We start from the raw sequence: 12816 nt of genomic DNA, 5'->3' as shown, positions 1-12816 counted from the left end.
AATCACTTGGTTTTTCAAAACATTGTCGCAACAAATGCAACGCTTGTCATTACAATTTGGTTAGTCTTACTCCCCGGAATGTGAGCTTCACGTTTCGAAATATTTAATTAGCCTGAGGCAAATGCTATGCTAGGACGCGATGATTCGGGTCATAGATACGCCATAAAGAAATTAAACGTTACGTCAATGCTCAAATTAAGGTCGTTTTCTCAGGCTTTAACCTAGAATTACATTCATTAAATTGAAATGGCTTTCTGTGGATTTTTTTCCCCTGACTTCCAACTCCCCGCGTGTCGACGTCAGGCACAAGCTTACATCAGTAGAACCGATGTGATTTTCAAAACAAAGCGTGCAAAGAAACAATTTGTATTTGACGTGCTATTTCAGATGACTTATGGCAAATAGATCTTAAATAAAGAGCTATATATATTCATTTAGACGTCTTGTTCAATTATCCAAAATTATAAATTTGAATCTACCTTTAAATGTTTTTTTGTAATTAAAAATCATTTGCAAGGCGTGACACCATTTATTTTGGTGTGGAGGCACGCCACAATCTTTAATATGTAGGGGAAATCCTGGTATATATATATATATATATATATCAGAGGTTGCGCTAGACTTTTTCGTTGTCTGTCATTTTGACTGACAGGGTCATAAAAATCCGGTCATAATCTATTTTTACCCGTCACTTAAATTTTTAAAATGATAATAATGACATATTCAATAGCAGTGTTGGTCAAAAGCGGTGCGTTACTTACTCAACTCTGAATAAATTGAAGAAACTACCAGCCATGTTGTGTCTACTCTCTGCTCTGTTGATTTGTCATCCAAGACTCGGGGTGCGTTCAGGTTTGAGAATAGCGCATGTACTTCTGACTCCAAGCTGTTTGTCCCTGCTCATTCAATTAGGCTACGTTCATACTACAGGTCTTAATGCACAAATCCGATTTTTTTGTCATATCCGTTTTTTGGGCGTGCCCGTTCAGACTGCTTTTGTCCATTGAGATCATTCAAGTATCACGCATGCGCTCTAATTCGCAGTCCGACACGCGCCGGTGCGCAGAAGCATCAAAACAAATGACAAGTCATCCGTCCTTCCAGTGATATCATATTTTGCTTTTCAAAAGGAGGAGACAAATAACAGACATAAATAATCCCCGTTTAGGCTTATATTCACAGTTTATATGGATCGATAGCATGCACGCACTGTCCGTGCATGTCACACACACATACGGGCAGTTTGCCCTGACTCTCCAAGACAGGCTGCAGCCAGACCCCTCTCCCGACTCTCGGCCGTGTAGGAAATGTTGAAATATAGCTCACATAGAGCATAGAGAAAACCGATCATTCTCATGCTTATCCTCAACCCATTTTAATTTTTTTATGACTGTTGTCAAGCCCGGCCCTTCCCCAAAAGCCGTGTTCACTGCAAGCTAGGCGCTAATAACGCACAGCTGAAATCGGATTTGGGACACTGGACGGTACAGACCGCCGGGACAGTCTGGAAAAATGTGGCCCAGATCGGATTTGAACCACATACAAAAATGACCCAGATTGGATTTGAAATGGTCCACTTCTATGCGACCTGTCCCGTTCAGACCGTCAAGTTAATGCCTCACTCGAGTCGGAAAAACACGAAAAAATTGGATTCGTGAATTAAGACCTGTAGAATGAACGTAGCCTTAGACAATGCTCTCCAAAGCTTCCTAATGTTTCCGTGTTTGCTACAGCTGAATGCTAGTTCGGACATTTTTCCGTGTAATGCCAACGACGTCATGCATCAAGAGAGACAATAGATAATTAATATGCTCACTCGCCATCCTGTGGTCTGGGGTGTGAATTGCAACCTGTCAAAATGACGGATGGACTTCAGTTTTTTCCGTCACCGTTTTAAAAAACCGGTCAACGACTGAAAATATTCGGTTAACGCGACCCCTGATATATATATAATATATATATATATATACACAGTGGGGAGAACAAGTATTTGATACACTGCCAATGGGTTTTCCCATTGACTGTGTATCAAATACTTGTTCTCCCCACTGTATGTGTATATATATATATATAATATATATATATATAAAGCGACCCCAAACTTTCAAATCGTAGTGTATCATATTGGATTTTTCATTATGTACACTACGGTTCAAAAGTTTGGGGTCACTTAGACAAACATGTGTAATGTGTTTGGGGTCACTTAGACCCTAAACGTTTGAACGGTAGTGTATATATATATATGGTTTCTTTGTTTTTTTCATACCGTACAATTTCCATATTTTTCACAATTTTTAAAAACAATGTTTTTGTAACTGGTAGTTTTGTGTACAATGGGATCCACCATTGTATATTTGCATTTAGATTGTGGATGCTCAGAAAATGAAACTTAATTTATACTAGTCCCTTCTCAAAAAATTAGCATATTGTGATAAAGTTCATTATTTTCTGTAATGTACTGATAAACATTAAACTTTCATATATTTTAGATTCATTACACACAACTGAAGTAGTTCAACCCTTTTATTGTTTTAATAAAGATGATTTTGGCAAAAAAGTCAAGAAAAAACGAAAATCCCTATCTAAAAAAAAAAACATATTTCATCCGACCAATACAAAAAAGTGTTATATCAGCTAAGCACTCAATAGTCGACCAACACCAGCAGCTGTCATGGCACCCCAGACCATCACTAACTGTGGGTACTTAACACTGGACTTCAGGCATTTTGGCACTTCATTCTCCTCAGTCTTCCTCCAAACTCTGGCACCTTGATTTCCAAATGACATGCAAAATTTGCTTTCATCTGAAAAAAGTACTTTGGACCACTGAGCAACAGTCCAGTGCTGCTTGTCCGTAGCCCAGGTCAAGCGCTTCTGCCGCTGTTTCAAGTCAAAAGTGGCTTGACCTGGGGAATGCGGCACCTGTAGCCCATTTCCAGCACACGCCTGTGCACGGTGGCTCTGGATGTTTCTACTCCAGACCAGGGGTCGCGTTAACCGAATATTTTCCATCGTTGACCGGTTTTTTAAAATGGTGACAGAAAAAAACTGAAGTCCATCTGTCATTTTGACAGGTTGCAATTCACACCCCAGACCACAGGGTGGCGAGTGAGCATATTAATTAGCTATTGTCTGTCTTGATGCATGACGTCGTTGGCCTTACTCGGAAAAATGTCAAGGCAACTGAGTGTCCGAAGTTCCTTCAAAAAGCCCCAAAACGACGATGGTGTTGATAAAAAAGGTGAAAAAAGAGGGAGTGATGCAGTGGAGGATGAAGGACAAACAAGCAATTAGCCCTCGGCAACTACTGAGCGAGCAAGCGGCAGCAAGGAGGAAGGTGTGAGACTGCGTTCAGGCCACAGCAGGTGAACTGTTAATTTCATTGTTCCATATGTAGCCTACCTACTGGGGCCACAGTCAGCTGTTTTTGTCACTGCGGAGAAAAAGTTACATATTCATCTGCTTGATGTGTGATGGCACGGTGTGGATTCTCTGTTAAGCTTGTTCAGACAGAATATTAATTAAAGATGAATGAAAACTAAATACTATTGAATATGTCATTATCATCATTTTAAAAATTTAAGTGACGGGTAAAAATATATTATGACCGGATTTCTATGACCCTGTCAGTCAAAATGACAGACAACAAAAAAGTCTAGCGCAACCTCTGCTCCAGACTCAGTCCACTGTTTCTACAGGTCCCCCAAGGCCTGGAATCGGCACTTCTCCACAATCTTTCTCAGGGTGCGGTCACCTCTTCTGGTTGTGCAGCATTTCCTGCCACACTATTTCCTTCCCACAGACTTCCCACTGAGGTGCCTTGATACTGCACTCTGGGAACAGCCTATTCGCTCAGAAATTTCTTTCTGTGTCTCAGCCTCTTGCTTGAGGGTGTCAATGATGGCCTTCTGGACAGCAGTCAGGTCGGCAGTCTTGCCCATGATTGCGGTTTTGAGTAATGAACCAGGCTTGGAGTTTTTAAAAGCCTCAGGAATCTTTCGCAAGGGTTTTGAGTTAATTCGTTGATTCAGATGATTAGGTTACTAGCATCTTTAGAGTACCTTTTCATGATATGCTAATTTTTTGAGATGGGGATTTTTGGTTTTTCTTGACTTTTTTGCTAAAATCATCAATATTAAAACAATAAAAGGCTTGAACTACTTGTTTATCAGTACATTATAGAAAATAATGAACTTTATGACAAGATACAAATTTTTTTAGAAGGGCTACCGGTAGTATTTTAGAGCAAAATACATGTAATTTTCTTTGTGTGTTTAGCTGTACAGTTTACCTCACCTGGAGTGAAATAAATCAATTCAACAACCTTCAACATTGTTGTACAAAATCTGCCACACAAGTCGGTTTGGATTTGTACATTATTTAGCTCATTAAATATCATAAATTACCATCAATCAATAAAACCCGTGGATACCACAAACGGTAAAATGTTGACATGTCTAGGCATTAGAGGACATTTAGTCACCCGAGTAGTAGCGTTGAGTTATGATGACACCATTAGCAGTTGTACTGTAGAGAATAGTGCATGTGACTGGGTTATTATGCCGTGTGATGAGGAGGTTATGATGGAAATTGACAGGCACATAACTTTAGCACATAAAAGTGGACACAGTTTGGACTATGGAAAAACGTGTTGGTGCTACTATGTTGCCTCATGTTACGGACGCTAAGGTGCACAGTGCAACCAATATTTTTGCAAAACTCACTGGTGCCCTTTGGCCATTTATGCACAGAACCACTATGTTTGGTTTCAGGAACAAACTGTTTAAACTTTTGAAAACTTGATAAATACATCAGTCAACCTTATCATTTGTATAGAGTTGTCATTTTAAGACTGCATATACGTACACATTATGATCAATTTTACAAGCTCCGAAAGCTGTTTTACGAGCATATTTACAGCTTTCACATACATTCTTACAAATGATTCCACCACAACTTCCAACCCATTTTACTGTTGTGTGTTTGTAGGACATCATATCTGATATGTTTGTGTGTGTGTGATTTTTCATGTTTAGTCTGTATAGCCCTCCCTCTTTAGTCAGTGTTCCGACAACACAATGCTCTTACACAATGAGCGCTTAATGAACTGGAACCACTTGGGAAGTCATTTATAAAGGCAAACACTCACTTGGCCCGCAGTCTCTTGACTTTACCACAAAAGGCTCGTCTCTCCCGGCCCACGCATATCGCGTAACCGCACAGTACGATGACCTTGGCGTGCAATTAAAATGAAATAATTCGACTACGGAAGAGAGTTGGCCATAATGACGCTGCTTCATTTCAGTAAGGAATTGACTTTGCTCGTTACGCTCTCTCCTCTGTGATGTAGTTTCAGAGGTGAGCGGTTGTGTGTTCTCTTGACCTGCGTCTGCCCATAAAAGAAGCTGTGTTTTAGCAAAAGGTGACTGTGTCAGCCATTTTTCCAATTTCAAAGCTAAGGGATGACTGAAACACGCGGAGTAATTTAGACCTGTGTTGTGTACTATAGAGAGCCTCCTTTATTCAATGATTCCATCTGAAAATCAGATGGAAAGGAAGGAATTATGTGGTCAACCACAAGCCAAAATGTTGCAGTAATGTTTTTTGCACAAGAACTTAATTAGCCCTCTTTTAGGGATTCTCATTTTTTGTACTCTAATGTTAAAAGTGAGAAATGGAAAGAAGAGGTCAGTAAGGGGGACTACACATTAATGCTTGAGGGGTACATGCTCAAGGGCAACTTTTGGAAGTGTTTGGCAAGCAAACCGACACCTCTAGCAGCACTTACAGTGTGCCCCGTTATATTAATCTTTTTTTATGGGCTCAAATTTTTACAGTATACTTACTCGCTGTAATGCCCTTGCGTGTGGACAAGAGCCAGTCGCAGATCAATCTTTGATTCATGACCCGTTTTTTAGATTAATTTGACTAATTTTAGCATTTTTATTACAAATGTGTCTAATTGTATAACATTTAACGACCACTTATAAGCCGTTCAACTTAAGAGTTTCCAGAGGTAAAATTAAATCGCTGCAGCTGTCAAAAGCCGGATCAGGGTTACCTGTATTAAAGTGTACCATGAACTAAACTGGACAAATTGGGGAAAGTGTTTCTTTTCCATGTTCTTACTCAGAGCTTGGTGAACTGAACATGTCGGTGTGTGCATCCACAGCAGGGCGTGCTTGGCGCTCAGTGCTCGGACCCAGCCATGAACATCATCGGGGCTGAGGACGAGGACTTTGAGAATGATTTGAACGATGTGGTGGATGAGAGGTGCTTGTTCAGCAGCATCGAAATGCTGAAGGAGCGGCCAACACACCTGCTGGTCTTCATGCAACATGTCATCCTCCAGTTTGATCCTGCACCACTGGTGAGACCTTCATTTGACACGCTTTATGGAATATTTATTTTTGTCTGCTAATTATATACAGTCAAGTGAAAAAATTAGGACACCCCATTAAATATTCAGTTCTTTATTAAGAAATGTTCACATATCAATGTCTGATCTTGTTTTCTTTTGTCTTTGGAAAAGAAAGTGATTTAATTGCAGTTAGACAACTAAAATTAACATAGTTTTACTCGGTAAACCAAATATATCAGCAAAAATACATATTGTAACTGAGGAAAGATGTAGGACACCCTACCACCTAATAGCTAGTGTTACCCCCTTTAGCTGAAATAACTTCAGTGAGCGGCTTTTTGTAGCCATCTACCAGTCTGTTACCCCTTTCCCACTGTCCAAAAAACCCGTGTCAACCCACTAACAATCGGCTTTTGGTGGCAGTGAGAAAGGTGCAGCGACCCGCTTCGACCCGTGTCAATCAACCCGCCAAGCGACCCGTGTTAAAATCACCTCGGCTCTGATCGTCATGCAGTGTGAAAGCAAAACCCCGGGTCAACAGTCAACCCCCTAATCTATGTGGTGACGTGGGCTCTTACGTGATGCGTCATAACAACGTGCCAGTCGCCTCCCCTTTAAAACGCCCCACAACCGTAGTTACACGACTCCTTTCAATTTCAAACCAAAATTCACGTCGCCTACGTTGCCTCAGCACAAGCAGAGTGTTGATCCTTTGCTGCATTTCGAACATTTTGAGGGCAGTAAAAAGCATGAAAACAGAGAACACAAACGGAAAGGAGGCTTCCATCTGGCTCTGCATTGTTTACTTCCTTGAACTGAATGAATTCGGTCGCATTTGTCGTCGCGCATCTTGGCGTGGTGACGTCACGTAACCTTACGCGCGGCTGAAGATGGGTGGGGTGTTAGACGGGTGGAAAAAAAAAAAAAGACACAGCTTTTTTTGTCAATGGGAAAATGGGAAAGGTGCCAAATGCCAATTGCTAGTGGGTTGCATCGGCTTGGAAAAAATGCGCGTTGACCCACTAGTTTCAGTGGGAAAGGGGCATTTGACATCGGTCTGAAGAAAGTATGCCCCACTCTTCAACGCAGAATACTTTCAGCTGAGAGATGTTTGAGGGGTTTCTTGCATGTTTCAAGTCACCCCACAGCATCTCAATAGGATTAAGTTCTGGGATTTGACTCGGCAATTCAAGGACTTCCTTTTCAATCAGTCCTTGGTGGATTTACTGATATGTTCTGGGCCATTGTCACGTTGCAGGGTCCAGTTTCGTTTCAGCTTTAAGTTTTTCACAGATGACCCCACATGTTCCTCAAGCACCCTCTGATACACGATAGAATTCATGGTGGCTGGCCAGGTTCTGCTGCTGCAAAGCATCCCCAAACCATGACACGTCCACCTCCATTCTTCAGTTGGTGTGAGGTTCTTTTCCTGGAATGCTGTATTGGGTTTACTCCAAACATGTCCTGTCTTCTGGTGTCCAAATAATTCAATTTTAGATTCATCTGTCCAAAGGGCATTATTGTACAAGTCCTGGTCTTTGTCTACATTCACTCTGGCAAACTTCAGTCTGACCTTCATGTTCTTCTTGGAGATTAAAGGTTTCCTCCTTGCACACCTCCCATGAAGGAGAAACTTGTGAAGTCTCTTTTTGATTGTAGAGGCATGCACTTTCACATCAACAGAACCAAGAGCCTGCTCTAGCTCCCGTGATGACATTTTAGTGTTTGTGGAGACTTAGCATCTTGCGGTCTGCTCTCGAGGTGAACTTGCTTGGACTGCCAGGCCTGGGCATTTTGGCAGTTGTTTTGAATGTCCTCCACTTGTAGACCATTTTCCGGGTAGTGGAATTGCTGATTTTATATTCTTTTGAAATCCCTTACCAGACTCGTAAGCATCTACAGTCTTCTTTCTGAAGGCGGAAAGCTCCTTTGATCTCACCATGGCGTTTTCTCTCATTTCAACTGTCAGGGGCGCACCAAACTAAATGTGAGGTTTATATAAGGCAAGCCTCCTTCAAAACACCGGCTAATGTTCTAATCATGTGCACCTGTTGTGATACTACTGTGTGTGATTTTAGCCATTTTAAGTGGGATTGAATGTGGGGGTATCCTAATTTACTCCTCAACACAAATTGCATTTATCTAAAATTCCATTTTACAGCAAGTTATAAAAAAAAGATTTTTCAGTTGTAAATGTTTAGTTCTATTTCTTGAGTCTCTCAAGATTGTTAAATTTGATATTAAATTTCCATATGACCAAATATGTTAGAAAACTCACAGGCTTCCAGAGGGTGTCCTAATTTTTTCACATGACTGTACTTAAAATCTTGTGTGCAATTAAAATGCCTTTAATCCAAAAACATATACATTGCTCAGTATTTTTGTTCCCATATACAGTGATCCCTCACTACTTCGCGCCCTCAGTTCATCGCAAATTAAAAAAAAAAAAAAAAAAAAAAAAATACTAGGGCTGTCAAACGATTAAAATTTTTAACCGAGTTAATCACAGCTTAAAAATTAATTAATCGCAATTCATACCGTTTATAAAATATGCCATATTTTTCTGTAAATTATTGTTGGAATGGAAAGATAAGACACAAGACGGACATAATACATTCAACATACTGTACATAAGTACTCTATTTGTTTATTATAACAATAACTCAACAAGATGGCATTAACATTAACATTCTGTTAAAGCGATCCATGGATAGAAAGACTTGTAGTTCTTAAAAGATAAATGTTAGTACAAGTTATAGAAATGTTATACTATGTTAATGTTTTCATTTTAATAAAATTTGTAAAATTTTTAATCAAAAAATAAACTCGTAACTCGCCATTGTTGATGTCAATAATTACACAATTCTCATGGTGCTGAACCCATTAAATCAGTCGTACCCAAATGCCAGCAGAGGGCGACAAAACGCCAAAAAACACAAGTAACAAGTGCACATGACCCTGAGCTGTCATTTTAATCTGTTTGAGCGGGGCGTGTTGCGTCAAATATTTTAACGTCATTAATTTTTTAAAAATAATTACCGCCCGTTAACGCGATAATTTTGGCAGCCCTAATAAATACAGATGAGCTGTCCCGATCCGATCACATAGTCTCCCTCTTGCTGCTTTTCTTGGTCTGGCAGTGCGCTAGAGTTGCTTATTAAACTTAACGATAATTGACAGACATTAAGTTTGATTTTTCCAGAGATGCTTGGAAGCCGAAACTTCAAAGCGCCGCATGCGTCAATCAATGTTTAGCCTGTTAAACAGTTGCTGTAGCAACTCATTTTGTTTATGTGAGCAGCTTGAGCGAATTTGAGTGGACTCACTCAATCAAGCATTTAATAAAGACAAGCATTTTTATACTTTATTCTTGTTTAAAAATAATTTGGTGGGACAGTAAACTGTTTAAAATTTATCATAATTAGTACATTTGATGTGCTTGAAAACCATTTATTAAAATATATATACATGCATTTTTTTCATTTGGAAAATAGTGAAAAAATTGTCTAATATGTATCCCATTGATGATACAAAACAAATTACCTCAAATTACCCCCCGATACTGTGGCTTCAAACAGTTTAAGCAGGTAATCCTTCAATGTCTGCATGTGAATGATAACAAACTACGGCTGTTACAGTTACATATCTTAAAGAGCAGTAGCCACTTTTTGAGGAAATAACGTGACACTAATTCAAAGCTCCTAGCTTGTGAAAAAGGCATGATCGTGCACTTTTTCGGGCCACAGAAGTTTGCAGACACAGCAGTGACCCAACCCTAGCTATCCGACAGGCTTGCACCGTTAAAGACAACACTTCCCTTTTCTCGTGCATACAGTATGTGAAGACGTTTGTTTAGTCGAAGGCGTCATCATCGTGACTCAACTGTCATGCCGTTTGTGTTTTCACCACCCCACACAAACAATCATCACTATGTTTCATGCACTAAAATTTTCAGTTTTCCTTTTGGTTGTGCTTATTCTCTTAGCTTTGTTACCTTCACGGTGACCTCTTAAAGAACCTCAATGCCAAAGAAACCAAGAAGCAGTTTGTGGAGTTCTACAACACTTTTTTGGACAAGGGCGCAGTAAGTAGAAGAATCGCTGTGTTGATTACGTGTTTGATGCAAAAATGTTGGCTAGATTTTGTTGTACCTCCCAGTTTGCAGATGCACAGGCAATTTGTTGGGCATGTGCCTCTATGATGTTCTGACGGTATAATAACCTTAAACCAAAATATCACGGTATCGCAAATACAGCTCTAAAATGTGTTACTTTTAGAAATCTGGGTTTAAGAAAAATACTTTTTTTCTGTTGAACAGCATTCTTATTTTTCAAAACATATTAGCAAATTGGAATGTAAGTATAATGTTAAAATAAATTTAAAAAACAAAAACAAAATATTTCAAATAAAATTAAAATACATGCACTCCTTTAGGTGAGCCTAAACCCACAGCTCAACATTATTACCACCATACAAAAATAATTATTTTTTATAAAAAGCACGTATGCATGACTCGTATCATGTTTACATTATACACAAACCATCTTTCTAACTACAGAAAGTTGCCAGAGAGAACAATGGTGTTAATGGTAAATGGTGTTATACTTGTATAGAGCTTTTCCACCTTTCAAGGCTCTCTACTACCTACTGGTGACGCAGCACCAGGAGCAATGTGGTATTCTGTATCTTGCTCAAGGATACTTAGCAAGATACTTAGTTCATCAGGGCAGAGAATCGAACCCACAACCTCTGGGTTAGGGGACAGCTACTCTACCACTGATCCCCAGACAAAACACCACGTTTTACCACCGCTAGACACACTAAACACGCTGGAGTTAACTCGTGTAGTTAGTGAGAAACGTTCATGATGTTTACTAACCTTTAATTTTGTATATATGCGAAATCATATTGGAGGTATTGCCTCCGCGGCAGCCATCCTCCGCAAACTTGTTTTACATGTCGGTTGGCCCTCTTCCTCTCAGCCGCGGCAGTCTGTAACTTTTCTGTAGCTGAAGTATTCCCATAGCAGCGCTTTCGTTTTCTTCGATGGGGGAAGAAGTTCAGGAGTTTCACCTCCTCCAGCCATCGTGTACCACAGCTGACCGGTGTGGGAGGGTTGAGCCTTGCATCTGCAAGCGAGGGATTTCTCCATGCATTTTTGGGACATAAAAAATAGCTAATACCATGGGGACGGTATGACGGAATTTTTTTTGCGGTTTTGAGACCTTAACGTTTTCATTAAAGATGCACCGATACCGATACTAGTATCGGCAGGGGGCGCCGATCCGGCCCGAAATGGTGGTATCGGTATCGGCGAGTACCAACAAAGACGGTGCCGATAACATTTACCGGTCCATTATTATAACATTTGACCGCAGCCTTTTTTTTTCTCCTGGCGCTCACTACACTCTCTCTGTGTTGCGTGATGACACGTGAACACCAAGCAGCTATCGCTATTGGCCTGCTCCAGACCGATGAGAGCGGGCCAATAGCCACTCCTGACCAATGACAAGGCCGCTTGGCGGCGCTGGCATGGCGGCGGTCGGGAAATATTTCAAAATAGAAATCCCGTCAATTAAAATCAATGGCTGCATGCAAGATTTGCGGCCTGAAAGTTTCGAGATGTGGAGTTAAATCGGCCAGGTTCAATACCTCGAACTTGATAAAACATTTGAAGACGAAACGTGAACGAACACAACGAGTTTGAGCCTGCAAGAGCAGGACTGCTATCCGGAGGAAGAAGGCCGCTGGACCGGAGCAACAATCTCTGGTCAGTTCACTTCGTCTACTTTACTTTTATTGTCTTTTACTGAAAGAAATGCCGCAGTAATTTGGGAAGTGTTTCCAAAGTAGGGTTGCCACCTTTCAGAAATAGAAATAAGGGACACCCACCTCCCGAAAAAAGGAGGCTAATAGAGAGACGGGATGCTGTGGTCAATTATTATTACTTATAATTGTTAGCGTCCGCAAATGCGGAAACAAGGCTGGACCTCGAAGCGGACAACAAGCGGGGGATATGTACAAGGGTTTAATGATTGCAAACAAAAAATAACACGCGATCGCGGGATAATAGAAATAACAAAAGGAGTCCGTGACAGCAGGTCGATGGAGCTCAGTACTACAAACTCGAAGGTTAACTAAGACGATAGGCAGCGAGCCAAAAAGCCAAAATAAAAACACTCAAATACCTGCACAGGGTAGAGGTTACAAACAAGTGCAGCACACTAACAGAAAAAAAACCAATGCAGGGGCATAACAAGCAAATGTAGCGAGACTATAGTGCGAGATGTCAAATGGCGATCAGCCAATTACCTATTTTTCAATGGTAAGCAACAGCCTGACAAAGCCTTGATAGCAATGATTTCACATCCAATTATGTAGCTCTTTTGGGGGGGGATTATATATATATATATATATATATATATATATATATATATATATATATATATATATAT

At 40.3% G+C, this 12816-nt stretch overlaps 1 protein-coding gene across 5 annotated transcripts in view; it reads left to right on the top strand.

The window, feature by feature from the left end:
* The window catches only part of arhgef1b (Rho guanine nucleotide exchange factor (GEF) 1b), a 101269-nt gene that overhangs the window by 35433 nt on the left and 53020 nt on the right, over nucleotides 1-12816 (top strand). For 4 of the 5 annotated variants that reach the window (XM_057833766.1, XM_057833764.1, XM_057833763.1 and 1 more), the window contains exons 2-3: nucleotides 6173-6370; nucleotides 10347-10445. In XM_057833766.1, coding sequence (XP_057689749.1) covers nucleotides 6209-6370; nucleotides 10347-10445 — 261 coding nt within the window. In that variant the 5' untranslated portion in view covers nucleotides 6173-6208. Of the gene's footprint in view, nucleotides 1-6172; nucleotides 6371-10346; nucleotides 10446-12816 lie in introns of those variants that run through there. The other variant, XM_057833768.1, reaches the window with a different exon arrangement.

Source organism: Corythoichthys intestinalis, chromosome 4 (assembly GCF_030265065.1).
Source record: "Corythoichthys intestinalis isolate RoL2023-P3 chromosome 4, ASM3026506v1, whole genome shotgun sequence".
Lineage (NCBI taxonomy): Eukaryota > Metazoa > Chordata > Actinopteri > Syngnathiformes > Syngnathidae > Corythoichthys > Corythoichthys intestinalis.
This window is presented reverse-complemented; position numbering and strand designations above follow the sequence as displayed.